At 45.5% G+C, this 21,573-nt stretch overlaps 1 protein-coding gene across 2 annotated transcripts in view; it reads right to left on the reverse strand.

The window, feature by feature from the left end:
- Positions 1-21,573, reverse strand: part of DAB1 (DAB adaptor protein 1) — a 1,070,166-nt gene that overhangs the window by 39,042 nt on the left and 1,009,551 nt on the right. The window contains exon 11 of one of the 2 annotated variants that reach the window (XM_070405218.1): positions 16,353-16,406. In XM_070405218.1, coding sequence (XP_070261319.1) covers positions 16,353-16,406 — 54 coding nt within the window. Of the gene's footprint in view, positions 1-16,346; positions 16,407-21,573 lie in introns of both variants that reach the window. The other variant, XM_070405219.1, reaches the window with a different exon arrangement.

Here is a 21,573-nt window from a genome sequence, read left to right on the forward strand (position 1 = left end):
AAGGATGGGGTTGGTGGCACGATTTTCAGGCTGCTGATTGTGCAATAAGACGCCAATCGCTAAGTGGGTTTGATCTCAGTAACAGTGACACCGGGAAAGAGATGATTGTCATGCCTGAAAAATGATGATGCCAGTGCTTGGGGTGATGGCTATCATAGGACGGTGATAACCCGTCACTCATCCACTCCGCATCGATTTATTGAGCTACTCTGCACAGGCAGTTCTTGCCCTTATATCACACAAGGGAGATGGAAAAGAAAACAGGCAATTATCATGTGATCGGTGATGAGATAATTCGCATAAAGCCTTTAGTATATATACAGTGCCTGCTTCAGAGAGATGAAGTGATTCATGCCAATGATGGCTGCTACTATTGCCTTTACTATTAAACACATGTTGCTCAACCCAATCTTGAGGAGCCAGGGAAACTGAAAGCAGCAGACGGTCTGAGATGATGGCAGTACTGGTGTCGGGGATTTGATGGTGACAGTCTGTGGTCTGAGGACAGTGGTCATAAAGAGAGAGATGATGACACTTCTTCCTATGGTGAAAGCCAAAATAGGGCCCGTGATGGGAATGAAGAAGAAACATGGAAAACACCCTCCCAGCCACATGGTTGCTTCTTCTCTCTCTAATCCTGGTCCCAACCCATGATCTCACCCCAAAGACCTGCCATTTGACAAGGATGCTGGCTCCTCTGTCAGGGGAGGTGGGGGCAGGGTGTGAGATGGCTTTCCTACTTTAACAACCGTCCATAGAACAAACACACCTGCACAGGTGTAAGTGTCAGAGAAAGCTAGAAACCAAGGGGAGTCCTTTCCTAAAGCTTGTAATTGTTTTTAAATCTCTCCTTCTTCATCCCTTTGCCTTTGAAAAATCTATTATTCCGGTTCCACATTAGCAATAACTCAAGGCTTTTTCAAAAAACTCCTAACAAGACCTGGCATCCATTCAGTACTTTGAAAAGGGGGTGAATTAGAATCTCAGGGATGTGGAATTGGCTCCTGTCAGCGGGATGACAGGTTCAGCACGCTTTGGGGAGGAGGCGAGAGCCATCTCTTTCTGTGCTGGTGCATCTCTCTTGGAGGGGCTACTCCTGCAGGCCAGATGGCAGCCAACGGAACCAGGAACTATTGAATGGAGCTGAAATCAAGCGAGAGTAGCAGAGGCTCTGGCTGAGCATGGAGCAAATCAGAGGCAATCACAAATGGAGAGATGTCACAGCACAGGAAAAAATAGTCAGGAGGGCTTTGCCTGCTGCTCTGACAGCCTTTCTGTGCAAAATGTTTCTCCTTTTCTTCGTTGGAGGAATGCAGATTTTACAGGAGTGGCATTCATTTCCTTATTCACGTCTTCATTCTTGGATTCAATTCTTAAGGCTGTCAATGAATAATTAAGAAACTTCTCCTGATGCCCCCTATGAGCAAGGCATGGTGCTGATATTTTGAGGACTCGGGCACTATCCCTTCCCTGAGCTGTGACAGGCAAGTTAGGGATATTGGAGGGAACCCATTCAGGTCAGAGCCTGGACAGTGCCAACATGTGTACCACACTGAGCATTTTCACAGAGTGCGTCCCAATCCACAGAGGGTACAATGCCACTCACACGACTGAAGACAACTCCAATGCAAACAACCAAACCAAGAATTCCGTTTCTACTAGTACGTAGAAGGAATTTGACTAGTTTAACCACCTCTCATATTTTTCTTTGTTGAAAGATTAGGGAAATATCCATCTCACAGGACTGTGTGAAGATTTCCCTGGGTAAGATTTAAGGTAATATAGCTTAATTAGCATGGTGTTTGACACATAGTAAGACCTCCGTTAGTGCTTGCTTATTTCAGTCAAATACTAAGTCAACAATTCAATGGAGTATCCTTTAGGATTATGATGATTTTGTAGCACCTATGTGATGGCATTTTGAATAGTTTGAAAATTGCAGAGTAATAGAATTAGAGGAGACTGTAGAGAGCTCTAACTCAACTTATCCCTATTTTTTCTTTCTTCAGAAACAGGCCTCCAACTTTTTCAAAATCATGATAATTTTAATGGAAGAGCTTAGTTAACACTAGTTTCCAAGTCGTAGTCTAGTTCCTTTCTACCTGATCACAATTCCCCTCATAGTTGTATAAAACAAGAAGGGACAATAATAACTCAGAGCGGAGAAACCTGGCTCATATTTTACAGCAAGAAAACTGGGGCCCCAGGAAAAGCTTGGCTTGCTCATATATAAAATAGTCAGGGACATACACAGCTTCTTCATGGAGCTCTTACGATCAAGTGAGATGATGTTCACCAATAAGCCAGACATGGAAGGCAGCCTAAGGATTTGAAGTTAGAGGAAATCTGGAAGAGCATTATCCTCAACTGTCTCTGATTGATTGTCCAACCTACAAATAGTTTGGAACTTTGTGTCATAATTTCACATGCCCTCTTAACAGGTCTCTGTATATTTCTTCCCCTGCCAGGCCTTGGAATGAGCTATTCCATGTGACTGGCTGCTCTTCCCATCCTCACTCTTCAGGACAACTGTAAGACATCCCTTGAGACCTAAGTCTAGTCACCTCTTCGAAGCCTTCCTCCTTGGCCCTTGGGATGAATTAGATGACCCTTCTCTGGGCACCACCCATGTCCAGTTGTAATGGATTACCTTCTCTCTTCTCTACTATAGACTATGACCTTGAAGAGACTCTAAGTCCCTTCTCATCTTCAAATTCCTAATATCTAGATAATCCAGTGGCTAGGACACAGAATGAAGTTATATTCAATTGATAAATTAAAAAAACACACACACAGAATAAATGAGGGGATAAGCCTGCTTATACAAGAGAATAGAAAACTGAACAGAAAATATCTTGGTGATAATATGACTTACTAAGTGGAGGGTATGGTAGTCCATATGGTGTTTTTAAATGCTCAGCATGTATGTGTGTGCCCCATGTGCATGCGTGCGTGTGCACACACACGCACACACACACTCGCTCGCTCGCTCACAGAGACTTAGCATGTGTTATTATAAAATCCAGAAAAGATGTCATATCCACTCTGTCATTTATCTAATGAGGTTCTGTAATTAGATTAATGGACCTGGTTCTAACTGCAAAGAAATACTAGGAAGATGCCCCAGAAAAACAAGCTGTAAGAAAAGGGGCACGCTATCCTTCTGGCCCTTCCAATGTCTGGTGGTATTTTCCATGTGAACTCTTCAAGTCCTCCCCATTAGTGAGAACCATCCTTGGTTCAAGGTGGCAGTCAGACTGTGGCATCCTTGCAACTTGGCTAGCCAAATCTGATCTTTCACTCCTTCCCTTAGTAGCTAGCAACTGGTGAAGCAATTATGTCCCATACCACTTACCCTCCAATTTTTCATGTCCAAAGAACTTCTTTCTGATCTCCCCAAAACCATTCTTTCCTTGTTCTTCTGATGTCTGTAAAAGCCACCAACTCACATCTAGAAGCTCCAGCCCCCCAATACACAAGTTACTCCTCATCCCTCTGTCTCCCACACCCTGGCACCCAATTATTCATTAAATGATGATTCTCTCTCTACACATATCCCAGCTCTGTCTTCCTCTCTCAATCACCTCTGGAGCATTCCCTCTTGCCAAGGCTGCTGCTTCCATTCTCGTCCCTTAAGTTCATCTTCCATAGAGCAGTTAGAGTACTTTTCTTTTCTTTTCTTTTCTTTTTAAAGACCAGATTCACTCCCCTGCTTAAAACCCTGCTCTGTCTTTCGTTATACTCGGGGTAAAATTCAAACTCCTTAACACTGCCTATAAAACTGTCCATGCTCGGCCATTGCCTCTGTGTCTGAACTCATCTCCCATCAGTCTCCCCTTCCGCACCATACTCTGGTCTTCTCTCTGTCCCTCACGGACCACTGGTTCCTCATGGACCACTGGAACAGTCCCATCCCAAGGTCTTTGCCCTTGTCATTCCATGTTCCTGCCCCACTCTTTGTCTGATTTCTTCTCATAATTCAGATCTCAACTCAGGTGTCACTTCCCTAGAGAGACCTCCTCTGTCTGACACTCTACTTAAATAGAGTAGCAGTCCCCAGCACTTGCCATGTTACCGTGTTTGGTTTTGTGGCCAGCGCTCATACCTGTTTGCCTATTTACTTGTTTGTTGGCAGACCTCCCCAATGGAGTGTGGGCTGGGCAATGGGTGAGACCTGGCCTGACCTGTATGGCACCAGTGGCTGGCTCAGAGCGGACACACAGTGGACCCAGATAGTATTTGCAGGATGGATGGTTGAACAGAGCAATGCACATGTGACCAGACACTGGTTCTAGGAAGCACCTGCCACTGTTGCAGAAAATATAAGACTAAAAAGAAAGAGACACTTTGTGTATACTGCTGCAGGGACAAGGGAATGCTGATTTTGTCACTGACACCAGTGTTCTGGTCTCTGGCTTTTCCCCTGCTTGTTCCCTAGTTATAGGCACCCTATCTTTGAAGATCATGTAGCTAGGGCAAGAGGATGGTATATTCTGGTATATTCAATGAGATCTTACAAAGATGCTATAAGCAGAGGTCTTTTTACCCACCTACTTGCTCTGTCTCTTCTATGATAGATCCTTTTAATTTAAAGTAAACAATATCTCTTTGGTTAGGGCTCAAGTGGTTGACATCATTGTTTCTGGTTTTGGTAGATCCATAAAGCCCCCAAATGTACCTGTTACTCTTGATCCTTCTCTTTTCCACACCCTGACATCATATCATTCATTAAGAAATAGTGATTCTATCTCTAGAATGTATCCCAAACACCCATTCTGGTCTGAAGAGGAAGGACTAAATTAAACAGTAATATTAAAACCTCATCCTTTCTTGGCCAGGCAAGGGTCATGCAGGACAGAAATAATAGCTAATGCTTAGGTGGAACTTCCTGTGTATGTGCCAGGTACTATTCTCAAGTGCTTTCAAGTATGGATTCATTTAATTATCACAACACATGTAGGTGCTATTACTGTAATCCTTGTCTTCAGAGGAGGAAACTTGGGCACCGAAGGGTTAATTAACCTGCCCCAGGTCACACAGGTAGTAAGTGGAAGAGCTAGGATTCTCACCAAAGTGGGTTAGCTTTGGAGTACATGCTTTGGACCATTATACTATGGGGAGAGAACAAAGGGTGTCAGATGACCTGTGTTTTAAGACTAGGGTGGAAAGTCCGTTTCTGGAAGGAGAACCCTGGTGGGCAGTTCAGGAGCCTGCCCTCAGTCCACCCCAATCTTCTCTGTGGGGCCATGGCCAGGTCACACTGCAAGTGTTGTCCTTCTAATGATTAGAGGGGAAAGGGGAACTAGAATTTCTGAGGCAACAAAAACAACAACATAGGAAGAGCCAAAGAGATAAGGCCATGAGACTAAAATATAGGAAAGGGGGAAGACAGAGAGTACTGAGCTGACAGCAGCAGCAGGAAAGACGAACTATGCAGCGATGAGGACAGAGGCTGACCTGCTGGAGAGAAAGACACTGACACGCTGACAGGATGCTATGACAGGTTGGAGAATGGGAGGTGGACATGGGAGACAATGTTGTAAAAAGTGAGAGGGAATGTCATCTTCACATGGGCCACTCTTTATGCACAGGCAGAGAAGCAAGCGATTCATCCCTTAGCATCATAACATCCATCTTCTCATCCATAAAATGGAAAAAACAATACTTATCATATTAATGAAACTAGATACACTTAGTCAAGCCTCAGAACCCACCAGGGAGCTTTATACATCTCCCTTTATAGAAAAAGGCCCTCAAGCCTTACAAAAGAAGATTGAGGGAGTAGGCCCCGAGAAGCTGTGCCTTTAGAAGTGTCACAAATGACTGTTAGAAAACTCAGTGCTGAGGAATCACTGAACCAGATACAGCTTGCCCAGCTGCACCCCTGGCCCCAGTAAGTGCTCAACAAATGCTCATTTCTTGCCTTCTCTCTAAGTCATTGCCAAAACAAGGGATTGTGCACTTTGGGTTGGGACTGTCACCAATATATATTTTCTTATTCTCCATGATCATTCATTTATCTCTCCCCCCTTTTTTTTACAACTAGAGTTTGTTCATTATTCTTCTGCAACCACTAATAATGGCAGTTAGGGAGAAAGAAAGAGCCTCAACATGATGATTTATCCAGAAAAGCGGAATTACTGTACCAAGAGAGAATGTGTCACCATGGATGGATATTTATGGGGGACGTGCATATTAGAGCTCTGCTCATTAGCGATGCTGTAGTTAAGGTTTTGTGAATGTTAACAATCTGTATTAGAGGAATAATGACAGACTCACAGCAGCTGCAGTTAACGGATACCTCTGACTCATATTTTCTTACCATGCACAGATCTCCGAATCACCTGATTTATGCCCACTGAAGGAGCAAGTGTGCGTCGGTGCAACTGCATCTTGGGGATGGGACTGCTGTTGCTTCAGCACAGGTAGCACTACTGGCAATGAGTTTTAGGAACAAGAAAGATATATGCTTCCTACCTTCTGTTTGAAATCTCACTGTGTTCTGGTCTAGAGATAGCTTGGCCCAGAAGGAAGAGCATTTGCTAGCTTTGGGTAGGGTGGCCTTACACCCTCATCTACCTAAGACTGCTCCTCATGCCTAGTGACCTGCTCTAATTGTTACTTTCAAAAGTGACCCAGTCTGTATGATAAACTAGGTCACTCTAGTTTTAGGGCCAGAGGCAGCTGGATTAAATTCTTAGTGATGCCTCTTCTAACTGTGCTAAGTGATTTAACTGCTCTGATCTTCAGTATCCTTTATAGTAAAGAAGAGACCTATGTCTCGTGACTGTTTGGGGGCAGTCTTGAAGTAGTGAATGAAGTGCCTATCACAGTCCCTTATTTTGGTGCTCAACATTTGGTAGCTACAGTTGTGTGTTTTTCCTGAACCATAGCATGGCACTCCCCTACAGATTCAGCCCACCCCAGGATATTGAGTTAAACTTGATCTTGTTGACATTATTTCTTGGGCATGGAGAACTGAAGGCACTCCAGCCCTTTACTCTGCACATTAACCTTCTTCCTTTCAGTGGAATAAAAGCATCCTACTGGCTGGGCCAGGTCTTACTCATGAAGCACTTGATACAGTCTTTTGTCCATATTATAGCTTATAAAAATAACTATGGCTAACATTTACAGAGTATTTACTATGTGTCAGGTGTTGTTCTAAATATTTTACATGTAATACGTTATCCATGTCCTCAGAAGAACTCTACAAGGTAGGTAACATAGTCCTCATCCTCATTCTACAAGTGAACACACCCAGGCACAGATAAGTTTAAATAACTCCTCCAGGTTACACTGCTGGTATTTGAGGGAGAAAATGTTCAAGCCCAAGTAGTTTGGCTACAAGGGTCACACTTTTAACTTCAATACCACATTGCCTACAAAGTACTGAGTTCTTATTCTGTGCCAAAAACAACAGAAGTCATATCTGTTATTTAATCCTCACAAGACCCAGGGAAGTAGCTCTGTGTTCTTTACTAGTCATGAAGAAGAATCTGAAAAATAAAGCACTTTACCCAGGGTCACATAGCTGAGAAGTGTGAAGCTCCAACTCACTCAAACCACAGGCTCATCCTGATGTCTTAGTGGCTCCCAAAGAGTGGGCTTGCCACCTGGGTTCACGGATCCAGAATCACAGAGCCTCTGATGGGGGCAATAATGCAAAGGACCTCCTCCTCATCTGACTTCCTCACTTCTCCCCGCAATGGAAGGAACTGGTGGTTCCTTTAAGAGTGGATTTCACACTACCCTCCCTGGATCTCTTCCCTTCCAGAAACTTCTGTCCTTCAGAGTGGGTAGGGGGAGGGCTTTCAGGTGTGTAGGCTTGAACTCAGCTTCACCCACACCTCTTCTTTCTTTCCTCTGTTTATATAGAAGGTTACTGGGCAGATTTCATTTGAATAGAGGTTCCTGGGTCTTATACAAAGTTTGAAGACCATCCCTCTAGGAGAGCACTGGTAGGTATTTTAGCAGAGGCATGGAGGGATTATTGTTTCTTCTGACATGATTTTTACCAACACACAACTGAGCAAACAGTAGAACAGGCAGCAGCTTATGCAAACACTGATCCCCATCCCCATTTGCATTTGTGGAAAACAAATCGCAGCAATGATTTGACAGTGAGCTATCTACAACTCTGTTTGATTCCATTCATGACAGCTCAGTTTTTCCACCTTGGGAGAAAGAGCCAGATATCATTTAAAGGGGTAACATGACACCGCCCAAAGGAGATTCATGGACTGAGAACAGAGAAAAAGATGAAAGGGATCGCAACCGCCTTTGGCAAGAACCTGAAGACAGCAGGTGGAAAAGCTGACGCACAAGCACTCTCAGAAGTTGGAGATGTAGAACAGCAGGTACGTTAAATGACAGAGTGATAGGAGAGGAGATGGGGCGGTCAGTCCACATCGCCTCATACCTGACCTCCCAAAGCTTCCCATCTTGGAGGTAGCTGGGACCTCGTGTTCGTCTCACCTCCCACATTAGCCATCTGCTCAAATTTACTTCTCTCTCTCTCTCTCTCTCTCTCTCTCTCTCTCTCTCTCTCTCCCCTCTCTCTTCTCTCTCTCTGCAGGGCCCCACCCTCAGTCCAGACCCTGTCTAGCCCTGTCCTCACCTGTCTACCCCTGGTCCTCATCTGTCTACTCCTTGACCAATGTGCCCTCAGACCCATTTTTGCCCTCTCCCTGCTCTGTGCTGCATGACAGGGACAGATCCCTGTGAACTACATTACCCAGGCTCCCTTGCCAACACATTTCCATTTCCATTTGGCCAACAGGAGGCAGTGGTGGGAAACTGGATAGTGGGAAGAAGGGAGAAGTGAATTTCTTCCCATTTTCTTTCACAGTATTCAGCATTGGTTGAGTCTCCTCCATGGTTTTAGTTTCCGCCAGACAGTCCATCTCTCCAGGGTCCTGACCTGCTGGACAGCTCCCTCTGCACCCCAGTACCTGCTGGTAATGGGATCCTGGCAGCCCCAGCTCCCGGGCTATGCTAAAGCCACCTCCTTCCTTTGTCCTTCCTACCCTAGGGATGGTAGCACCTTGCAAATATTACTAATCTGGGTTGCCCCAGTGTCCCGTTTGGCTTTTCAGCTCTTCTAATACCTTTGTCACTAGTTCTCCGCATTAAATTCCCTGTATTACACTGGTGTGGGCTCTGTTTTCCTGACTCCATCTTGATGGATACACACAGATAATTCAATTAGCTTCTTAATGGTCTCCCCACCTGCCCAGCCACCTGCCACAGGCCACCAGAGTGATGCTGGGAAATGTAACTTTAATAGTATCACTCTACCACCTGAAAGCATCAGTGGCTTCCTCACAAATTCTAGCTTCTAAGCCCCACTTTTCAGGCCCTTGGCTCACTGGGGCTGGCTTCCCCTGGTGTCCTTGTCTTCTGCTCCCACGAAGACATCCTGTGGCCATGCCACCCCAGACTACTCATCACCACCTAAAATATGGTAGGCTTTTCCACATTTCAGTGTCTTTGAACATTTCCGTTCCCTCTTCCTGAATGCTGTTCCACCCTTACTCCCTTTCTCCACTGCCAAACTTCCATCATCTTTTAAGACTCTACCTCAACTCTATCCCCTGGGGGAAGACCTCACCAAATCCCTTACCTATTGGCGGCAAACTGTGGCTCACGAGCCACATGCAGCTCTTTGGCCCCTTGAGCATGGCTCTTCCACAAAACACCACAAAATACCACACGCGGGCACGCACGTACAGTGCGATTGAACCTTCGTGGCCCATGCGCAGAAGTTGGTATTTTGAGCAGCAGTTTGCTGACCACTACCTTAGGCAAAGTTTACTGGCCTCCACTCTGCTCCTGGAGCATCTTAGTCACAGTCCTGATATACTGATTGTCATTATTTTTATACATCTGCCTTCTGTTTGAGACCATTGAGATGCTGGTCTTTTTCTTTGTATCTCTAGTGAGTAGAACTCTGTCTGGCAGGTAGGGGGTTCTCAGCAAATATTTGCCAAATGGGTGGATGAATGAATAAATAAATGAGTAGAAGTTGTAAGGAGATTCCATAAAAGAAGGACCTTGTAACAATTGGAGCTCCTAGATTACAAAAATAATGAAGGCCTCTCACTGAAGGTATGTGAGCCAAAGCCAAAGAGTCAGGAATGTTCACCTGCACTTCCCACAATCCTTCTCCAGGGACTCTTGCATTGCTGGGGAGACTAAACCAGACAGCATCTTGTAACATTCCTACTAGCTCTGGGATTTCTAGGAATTCAGCATTCTATCCCAGGACAATTTATAAGCACAGCTAAAAGAAAGCCCACTCAAGCAAAACATCACAATCCTGTTTCATTTGTGGGAATACGGAGATCAGATTCCTTTTCCTCACTTTGGCCGACCTCCTCTTGTGTGACATCTATGTTAACTGCGTTGCGATAATTATAATTTCTCTACAATGTGGTGCTTAATGAGAAAGTGAAACTGACAAATGTTCAGACTAGGTTTAATCCAATTATGCAACATCTTGATCCAGATTTCAAACTAAAGAAAAAACCAACTGCTGAATTGTGCATGAAAATTTATTTGCCATGAAAGATGGCGGGGGGTGGGGGGGAGGGTGTAGAGGTAGGGAACAGTTGTCCAGAGACATTCTTCATGTTAATGGATTGACTCTTCTTACATTGGCAGCAGGGAAATGAATTAAATCTAAGGCAAGGAAAAATTGACCAAATACTGATTGTTGGGTGAATGGGGTCTCATAAAGCAACACACAGGTGCTGGGAGGGTAGGAGACAGAAGTGGCACCATGAGAGGCTTTCTGATCTTCAGGGATGGGTGGCTTGCATCAAGATTGGTTCTTTGTGAATCACAAATACCTATTCACTATCAGGAGGATGAAAGCAGAGTGCCAATGTAGAGAGAGTGTCCAGGAATGAGTTAAACATGGGCCCGACTCACAGAACTTCTAAAGGACAAGAGAGATGTTCACAGCCAGCGACCAAGTGCTGGACCTCCTGAGGCCCAAGTGCTATTTATAGAGACTCAAAAACAGTGAGTACTGGGTGAGGGGAATGGCAGCCTGAGTATTTATTCTGATTAGGGTGATGTGAGGAGAGAAAGGGCTCTGTATTTTTTTTTTTTTTTCACCTTGAAGGCAGTAGGTTTTAGTGGAAATTGTGTGGGTGCGTGAGTCAAATTCTGGCTCTGCCACTGACTCCTTTTGTGATTGTGGTTGAGTTATGTGACCTCTAGACGCCTCCCTTTCCTTAGCTAAATGACATCTATCTCCCAGATTTGGGGTTACTGAAAGATAAGCCAAGATCAGAACCTAGTCAGTCCATGGCATACAGCAGATGCTCAATTAAGTGTACCAGCATTTTCCACAGCTAAGGCAACCTTGGACTCTTAGTACACATGGCCAGTGCCTGACACTATAAAACAGAGAAAGGAACAGAATGGAGGCCTGAGCTTCAAATCCCATTGGGATTTCTATCAGTTTCTCCCAGGACCCAGCAGAAAGATGTGGAGCCCTGATTCTAACCTCTTCAGAGGTAATTAAGGAGAAACAGATTTCCTAGGCCTGACACTATGCCCAATGCTGGCTCAGTGAGATGACTTGGTTATTATACCTGGTAAACTTCCTTCCACCCAGAGCACCAACTTCCCAGGTCAGTGCTGTGCACTTCCGAGGGGGTGACTTTCAATCTAAGGTCATAATGATAAAGGCAGACATGGGGCCTCTAGCATATGTGGGTTGGCAGCTGGGATACTGGGAACAAGAGGATGGTGAGGTAAATAAATACTGGACATACTGAATATGGGGGCACATGGAATGAGAGAGGAGATAAGTCATTCTGAGGTCCATGACTGCAGTCACCTTCACAAATAGAATCCCTTATGAGGCCATTTACCTGCAGCTTGAATACTCCTAGGGACAGAGACCTCACTCCTCTGAGAGGCTGCATTTTCCCCTGAAAATCAGCTCAGAGAGTCTGAAATTTCTTTCTTATATTGAGCCTGGATTTGGTATCTCTTGTCATAAAACTTGGGCCTTCATCTTAATCATAGGACCTCCCATAAAATAAGTGGAGGCAACTAATCCATAGAGTTCCTCAGTCCTCACTTCCCCAGGGTCTATGAAAGCAGCCTCATGGTCACAGAAGATGCTGCCACACTGCCCCATGAGTCTCACCAGAGCCCTGAGATGCTGGCAGAAGATGGTCATCATTTTCATTCAGGAAAATGAGACCAAGAAAGTCAAAGAGATTGACAAAGATCACACCCAACGCGAGGAGAGAATCTCTTTTCCATTTCTGAATCCGTGTTTCATCAAAAGGAAATTAATGTCGAGTCCAATTTATCAATTTGACAACCTATGTCCTTCCCATTTACCATTATGCCTAACTTTTAAGAATTTCCCCTTTGAAGGCCCCCAAACATTATTACTGATCATTAGAAAGTCGTTTATGCCTCATACAACTACATAAAATACTTTTAAAATGGGAAACTACAAGGTGAAGGATAAAAGATATTTTTCAGCCGTAAGAATACAGGGAGGGGTAAGAGGAGAGGGAAGAAGGAAATCACCGAGTATTGCTCATGCAAACACTGACATGAACCATCCTAAGGTTTAGGTCTGTGTCATTGAAACAGTTGACCTTCATAGTAAATTTCAACCTGGTTCAATGTTGTGGGGCATAAAAGGGTCTGAAATAGGCACTTCAGAGCCTGTGACTGTCCTGCTCCACCTGAGGATCCACTGTGGAGCTAGAATCATGTTAATGGAGCAAAAAGCACTAAATAATGAATACAGTAATGGGGTGCTGAGCACACACCTTCCTCTCCACTCAGGAATGTCCCAAAGAGGCAGGATATCTGTCTAAAGAACAGGACCAGTAGTATCAGCGGGCAGAAGAGAAGACCACCAGTATGTCCCCGTTTCTTCCAGAAGGAAACTGAAGCTACATTAATCCACTCCAAGTGCTGCTAAGTACAGGCAGCGTGGACTCAGGAGCCAGAGGGACCTCGATGATCTGCCTAGAACGTGCTCCGTTTCTCCGTTGCCTGTTCCAATCCTGCCCATCTTTCAAAGCTTTGCCCAAAGTATACCCTCTTGCCTGAAACCTCCCTGTGTCTCAAGCCATCTAACATTTCCTGTCAGCAAGCATTATGCATTGGATTTCAGGGATCCTGACACAAAAAATATACCCATGTATTCACAATACAGGAGAGATCAGCCCCTGTGCAAAGCTTCTGCTGCCCTGACCAGGAAGAGCTGAAATGTGTATTGCCAGTAGTGAGTGGGTTTCATCCTTATCTTGGCTCAGAGCTCCTAGGAAAGGGTGGAGGGGAGCACAGCATGATCCTAAGAACAGACCGGTTAGGAGAAGGGGGCAGTACAGAGGTGTCCCAGGGAGGTGCCTCATCAGGGCGGCAGGTCTGCAGGAGGGAGCCTAGAGGGCAGGAAGAGCCCGCACAGGGGAAGATGAGGGAGATTTAAAGTACATCTGAGAGGTTTAGGCAAGTGAGACCAACTTTCCAATACAGATACCATTTTCTCCTCAAAATCGCCTTGCAAAGTTAGATTCAAAAAACCCTTTGGTAGATGAGAACACTGCAATTCAGGGGGACAAGGACGCATGTCAGAAGTCCCACAGTGGTAAGAGCAGGAGCTGATGTTCTAGCTGCATCTGTCTGCCTCTCCATCGGAGCCGTGACTTTTACCTTGCTGCCTCTTCTAGACTTTTAGCAATGCTGCAATCATTCATGGAAAAACCACCATCACCATCAGATGCTTCTAGGACCCTGTGGGAACAGCAGGCGGGAGCAACAGCAGGCCATTCAGGCAGCCCAGATATTTCCCAACAAAACTGTATTACATTGAATAGCTATTTTAGAGTCAGACAAACAGAATTCCCATTAAAAGAAAGTGCTGGGGCTTTTCATAAATCCGTACTACAGGGTAGAGTCATTCATAGATTTATTAAATATCCCTTGAGCGGCTGTGAGGTGCCTGGCTTTCATGTACCAGACCCTGGGCCTGCTCTGGTAACACAAGGACCTCAGGAAGCTCCTGGCAGCAATGGGGAAGGAGGAGGATTCCCACTGTGAGGTAAGGGCTATGAAGAAAGGAATGATGGGCTATAAGGGCACAAGGTAGGGGTGCTCTGCTGACACTGTTCAGAGCAGACATCCAGAAGGTCTTCCTGGGGCACAGAGCTTGAAGCTAAGCTGGCCTGTTATGGGACGGCTGCAGGAGGTAGGGGCATTGGGGTGGGGGATGGGGGCTGGCTCCTTCAGGAAACTGTAGAGTTCGGTGGAGCTGGACCAAGAGGGGGCGGTCAGAGACGTAGACTGAGGCTGGGACCCGAGTGCTGTGTAGGCTAAGGAACTTGGATTTTTTTTTTATTTTTTAGCTATTAAGCATGGAGATGGTAAGGCCAGGTTGGTTAGTAAATTCACAGAAATGAAGGTGGAAAATGAGGCTTATTTCCTCTAGTATTTACCCCCTTTAGGGGCCAGTGAGTCAATGTAGGCACAAATGGAATCGGGGGAGCTGTGTCCGGGAGGCTAGACCAGCTGAAACTGGAAAGACCTGTGTCTCAGTGACAAGGAAGCCCGATTAAATGCAAGGGCCTCAGGGAGAAAAATTACTTTCTCTGAGTGGCACCCATTGCATAATCTCTACTATGTTTCCAGATGTGGGTTTTTGGAAAGGGGCCCATATTTAGGTGTGTTTTTTTCCATTAAAACTAACCTGAATTGGGTTTTGGAAGCAGTACTTAGGTGGAGTATGGTGGTTTCAGAAAGATCCTAGCCCAGTGGGGGTAGAGAAATGGAAACTCAGCAAAAATAAATTTCATAAGTGCAAAGGGGAGAGGGGGGCAGGAGGAAGTAAGAATTAGACCAGAAAGACTTCCTAACTCAGAGAATCCAAAAGCTCAGATGTGGAAGGACATCAAGAGCTCACTCGGCTTCTGCCAGTCCCATGTTTGAATCTCCCACAGTCCTGCTGACAGGCAGTCTCCCAGGCTGGGGAGCACACCCTCTCAGCTGCCGGCTCCTCCACCCTTGCACAGCCCTGCCCCTCAGCAGCTCACCCTCTCTGGAGCTGGAACTGGCTTCCTTGCCCCCACTGGTCCTGGTTCCCTGAGCTGGCTGGCACAGAGCACCACAGTCCCCCTCCGTACGTGGCGCACTGACTCCCATCTCCACATTCTCTTTTCCATGGTTTATTTTTTTCCAGGTAAAACATTTCCAAGTCCTTCAGCTGCTCCTCATGGGATGGGGTTTCAAACCCCCTTATCAATCTGATCTTGAAACACACAGGTGTGTCTTTATGTCTCCCACAGTGTGGGGTCCAGACCTAAAACAATGTTCCAGAGAGAGTCATTTCTCCCAACAGCTCGCTAGGGCCAGAGCTGGGATTCTTGAGGGTCTGCAGGACTTCAAGACCATACTCTTTCCACTCATTGCTGAGTTGACTGACATCAATAGTGATTAAACATCCTAGTTTTTTGTTGTTGTTGTTGTTAGTTTGTTTGTCTTACATACACTGTGGCAAAATATCATGTCCCCCTCCTCAAGAGCCTTCACTGGACCCGCAGTACACCCTTAATTATACAAGGTGTCCCCCCAAAAATGTATACACACTTTAACAGTGGAGAGCTTGATTTTGAAAATAAAATGTATTTTAATAACTACTGCCTTTATCATCATTCGAAGTGTGTGTATACCTTTTTGGGGACACCCTATACAGAGGGGTCAACGTGCCAAGTGGAGGTCCTAAATGTAGGTCTGGGCCTAGAGTGCTCTGGGGCTGTACCTCAGAGCATGAAATTTCCTTTCTCTCTCGCATTTCCAGGAATCCCACCAGCACATGGGGTCCGGATGCAGTGGACTTCTGGGTCCTCCGTAAACCACTACACATGGCCTTTCCCACAGTTTTCTGGCCACTGGCTGGACCCTTACACACTGTAAAGGTTTTGACTAGCCCTTCTTCTGTTGTCCCTCTGAAACCTCTCAACCACTTCCAAGTTGGATGGCCAAAAATCTTCCCAGAACAAAGACACTGTCCCCTAAAATCTTTGGCTGAAGAACACCTGAAACCTCCAATCCCTTGGATGAGGTGGTTTGCACAATCCAACTCACTGCCACTCATAAAGCCAGACCTTCATCTAGATCGGCAGCCCCACCAGTCTGTCCCGTATGCTTCCTTCCCTCTGACCCACTGAGGAGTGCCAGCATGCAGTCTCCAGTGAAGCCACATGGGTCATGACCCGTAACCAGAAGAGGAGTCCCTTTCCTCAGGCTGCAGACATATGAGCACAGGTCACAGGAACCTGGCAGTAGAAAGGAGATGTACTTACACTTACAGGTTGACTTTTGGGCACATCATAAACACCTTCCTTCTTTTGGCTGGTGGGAACCTACGGAAAGATAAAAATTCAACACAGTCAAGACACTCTGGTGTTCCATTTTAAAAGAACAAAGCAACCAGAAATCAACCCTAAGGGGACCCCAGGAGATATGTGTGTGTGAGAGAACGGCTTTGGGGTCCCAGGGGACAGCTCCAAGGAACTGTGATAGCAGCAGGTAGGAGGGCTGTGTGTGGGAATCATTTCACACATGTCTGCAGGCTGCCTCTGCCTTTGGACTCCTCACAGAATCACAGAACCACAGAACAGGAAGCTGCAGAGACCTCAGCAATCTTGTGGTGAAACACATAATCCTCATTTCACCAAAGACAAAACTGAGGCCCAGGGACATTCTCCGAGTTGCCCAAAGTGATTAAACACAGTTTGCAGCTGAGCTTATACTGTTCAACCCTAAGACTGAGATCCAGGCTATTTAAAATATAGCAAGTATTAAGGTCCTCGTACAAAGTTCCACTTCTGTTGGGATCACGCGTAAGCCACTGTTTAATTACCAAAGGCTTTGTTCAAGGAAAGGACCCAGAAATTATATGAAAAGCATGAGACCAGAATCCAGAAAAAAATATCAATTTTTAAAAACACATATCTGTGTCTTCTCTCTCTCTCTTCTCTTAGTCTGATTGGGCCACGTGGTGATGGTAACACCCTAAGCCGGTCACTTAGCTCCTCTGAGCAGCACGCTTACAAAACGGTGCTATCTCTGGTTCTCACTCTGATTATTGTGAATATCAAATGAAAAAATAGACAGTCAATAATCAAAATCTACTAGGCACCATACTATGGAAAAACGTTAGAATGATAGCTTCTTTTATCGTGAGTGCATTATACACACACACACACGCACACACATACACACACATTTTATAATACTTAACAACAGTGGGTACAGTGAATACTGCTCCCATTTGTCAATCAAGGGCTTTGTACTGAAATGTTCCAAATTGAGAGTAATCATTGGTTGTCATTTCCCAGCACCTAGCAGAGCAGAGTTTAGCCCACTGATGGGATCAGCCAATAGAGGTTGCAGAATTGTCTGATAACATGTCTGTCCTCAGACTGGGGGCTCCCTAAGAGCAGGCATACTGCCTAACACCCAGTAGGCCTTCAGTCATGTCTGCTGGGTAAATGTTCCATAGAAAAATGTGGGAAATGGTGAAGAAAAAAAGTATATTTTAGGCTTGGCTAGGTAACCAAACCATCCTTCAAGAAGTAAGAATTTGAGTTTATTCCTTGAGTTCCTTTGTCATTTTCACTCTCATTTAACTTAAAATCCTTACAATAACACTAAGAAATTGGTACTGTATCCTCCACTTGAAGTAGTGGAAAGTGAGACTCAGAGATGTTCAGGAACTTTGCTCAAAGCTCCATAGCCAGGAAATGATCAGATTCCAACTCAGCTCCTTCTGGCTACCAAACAAGACATTTATTCCAAACAGTGTGAACTATTGTTGACTATGTGCCAGCACTATTCTGAACATTTGTTTACAGGCATTCCAATATAATCCTCAGGACAAGTCAATCAGGGAGGGATGACAACCGGAAAGTGCGGCCAGAGAGAGTCCTGCCAGAGGGTGGAGCCTAGGCAGATGGCCTTTTCACTACTATACTGTATAGACAGCTGCATCTGGCTCCTGGCCCCACCATTCTTACAGCTGTTCCAGGGGCTTCTTTTTTCTGCCATCACATTCTGCACTCCCAGAAGCTCCTACACATTCTTGCAGACAGTGGGACTATGCGTGAGCATGGCTGTGCAAAAGAGGCACTTGAAAACCACTCTTGCAAACCTTTGTTTGCAGGTAGCCAATGAAGAATGCAATTTTCTTTGCTCCTGATAACTGGGCGCCATCGAAAAGGAATCCTCGAAGAATGCCCACAGAGTCCTTGTTAATGAGGGCCAATAAATTCCGAGCCTGCACTTGATTTCCAAGAGCTCACCCTTTCCTGAGCACAACAAACAGCATTCCTGCTCCCGTAATTCACTGCTCACTGTGGGCACTTAGCAAGCCGGACCGCTGCTGACTCTCAATTATGCCTGCAAATGGGGGAAAAGCGGCAAGGTGGATAAACCCAAACTGTGCATAATTGAAAAAGCTTTTCTGCTTTCTCTCCCATGGGTGCGATATCAATCTGCCTGTTTGTCCTTTAAGAGTTATCTCAGCCCGGACATCTTCTTGGGAGCCTCGCCTGACTCCCCAGGCTGCGTTTGAACCTTTCTCTGTAGTCTTGTACCCTCTGGTGCATCCTTTCATTAAAAAACAAATGTTGCCAGGTACCTATTTTGTATCATGCACTGTACTTTGACTGGAATGATGATGGAAAACGGAGACAGATATGGCCCCCGATTGCTCAGTCTCTTGGCTTGCTGGGGAGATGGGAGAAACCAGGCTGCTACAGGGATGTGGGAAAGAGACTTTCTCTTACATAGGACTTGGGAGACCACACTGCAGCTGCCGGGTCCTCTGTCTTCCTGCTTCTCTGCAAGCTTGCTGAGGGCAGAGCTGATATTTCTTATCCTTGTTCCCCCATCTGTAAACACTGGTTAGCAATAAACCTCTAAGCATCCAACATTTACCATGTGTGTGCTGAGGGCAGGACACTGGTCGAGGTGCTCAAAGGACAAGGACCAGAAAGAGCGGTGGTCCTGGCTCTCTTCTCCCCTTGGCAGGCCCATGCCATCGGTAGACCAATTTGGGAAAAATGATGTTTGGGAGTGACAGTGGTTCTGGACCAAGAGGAAGCGGGAGGTCTGGTTCCTAATCCTGGCTCTGCCATAGGCCGTGTGACCTCAGAGGTCACTTTGCTCTCTGCACTCAGTGCCCTCATCTGGTTGTCATGAGCACCCAAGGGGTTGCCTATAAACTCCCTGAGGGTGGAGACCATGCTGTGGTCACCAGTACATCCCCATGGACCGGGCACTTGCTAGGTGCTCAATAAATAATTATTTTTTAAATGAACCAATTAATAGATGAGATATGACTCTAAAACTATATATTCAGTACTGTCCATACAGAAGACACTTTCAGTTCAGCAGCATATTAGTAGTGTGGAGAGGCAGTGACATAGGACTAGAGACTTCCATTTTAAAGTAATGATACTTGACACATCGTGGGTGATTAAAAATGACTTTTGAAAGAACAAAATTGGGGCATGCTTGCACAGGAAGCTATGATCTCACTCAGGCGGGAGGCTTATTAAGAAACGAAAGAACTCTGGATTCAGAATCAGAGGCTCTGGCCTTGGACCCAGCACTCAGATTGGAGGACTTGACTTTCTTCCATTTAAAATGATTGCCATCACAACTGTCATCATAGCTGTTTTCATCTCACCGAGGTACTGGAAGGGTCAAAACTGCGAACCGTGTAAAAATGCTTTGAACCACAAGGCTCTGTGTCATTTTAAAGGGATGGCTGCTAACTTTTCTGAGGCATGCAAAGAGAAAGACAATTACGATGATCAATCTGGTTGGGAAACGAGACTGGTGAACCTCAAAGAGAGGTTACTTTACCCAAGAGCCCCTACCTCCTGTTGGCTGGAGTTATCAACAGCACAGCTGGGAGCAGCTGCAGCTCTCGGACAAGATAGGGTGAGCGAGCCATGTTCCCCTTCAGTTAACACATCATCGTCAGACAGCTGGGCAATAGCAGATGCTGACAACGTTGGGGAGTGAGAGGAACTCACATCTACATGGAGCCGACTAGGTCCAAGTGCTGTCCTTCTCATTTTACATCTTCACATCACTTCTAGAAGCAGATGATATCATATCCCTATTTGTAGCTCAGGAAATTGAGATGCGGAAGTTATGTACTTCCCTCAGGGTCATCAAATAGTTAAAGGATTAGGCCCTAGTCCCCTTTCCTTCCTTCCAGAAAAGGGGAGGTGGAACTGAGTCTGAGTTCAAGCTGGGCTAGACTGAAGTATGAGGAACACTGCAATCTACTCAGGAGGAAGAGCTATGCAACACTTGGAAGCCCTTAAAAAATAATGAGGTTCCTAATTGCAGCTCCTTAAAAGCCCAGACCTATCTTTAGATCCAAGAGTTTATCTTTTGTTTAGCAAATCCAGGCCCAGCCAGGCAATTGCAAGAAAGGAAAATGACCAGAGGCCTTTCCAATAGGGGGCGGTAAAATATTCATTCTCTTAAATGGTACCTTCCTGTTCATGATGGACAGACAGGGAGATTGGAGGTCAGAACTGTTAGAACAAGTGTGATTTTTAGATAGTGACTTGAAGATGCACAGAATCTGATTGTGAGATTCAGCATCAGCATTTTCTGAGCTAAGGAGAGCCCCAGGATTAATCTATTCATTTGCAGAGTCACACAGATGTGGGTATGAATGGGGAGTTTTACTTCTTGTAGCTCCACAACCCTGTGAGCCTCACTTGCCTCATCTGTAATGTGAGAATAATGGCTCAAGCCACATCAGGCTTCTGTGAGGGATATTAAGATACTGCATATAAACCCTCATTCACAGAACAGCCCACAATCAGCACTCAACAAAAGTTACCAAACACACACACACACACACACACACACGCACACGCACACGCACACACACACACACGCACACGCACACGCACACACCATTCCTGTGCCTGTAAAACATGCTCCTCTGAAGAATCACAAGCCTATGATGAGGAAACTAGTTGCAAAGAGCAGAAAAGGGCATTGCCTGAGAGATCCCTCAGTTTCATCGACTCATTTTACAGATGAGTAAACTGAGGCCCAGAGGAGAAAAAGAACTTGACAAGGTACAGTAATGGCTGAGTTGGTAGTACTGGTACTTAAGATCCTGAATTCACATATGATGGGCTCAGTGTGTGACCCAGATGAAGCCTCTTCTATACTTTCTCCTCATGAGCTTGTTTTTTTTCTCATGCCAACATGTGCACTGGGGAGAAAGTATTCCCCAATTTTGTCATTGGGGAAGCTGAGTCTCTGAGAGGGCAAGTACCCTGCCCAGTACCACTCAGACACAGGTTGTTGGTGACAGAGCCATAACTAGTATCCAGTTCTCCACTTGCCTAAACCCCCTTCCCCTACACTCCCCACAGGGTACAACAGGAGTCCTGCCAACTACAACTAACTCTGAATTCAGAAACCTCTTATATTGAAGGGTCTATTATTTTAAAAGGTGCTCTCTACATTGTATATATGTACCAC

This window comes from Myotis yumanensis, unplaced genomic scaffold, assembly GCF_028538775.1.
Source record: "Myotis yumanensis isolate MYYU_CA2020_CCGP unplaced genomic scaffold, mMyoYum1.0.hap1 SCAF_2, whole genome shotgun sequence".
Classification (NCBI taxonomy): Eukaryota; Metazoa; Chordata; class Mammalia; order Chiroptera; family Vespertilionidae; genus Myotis; species Myotis yumanensis.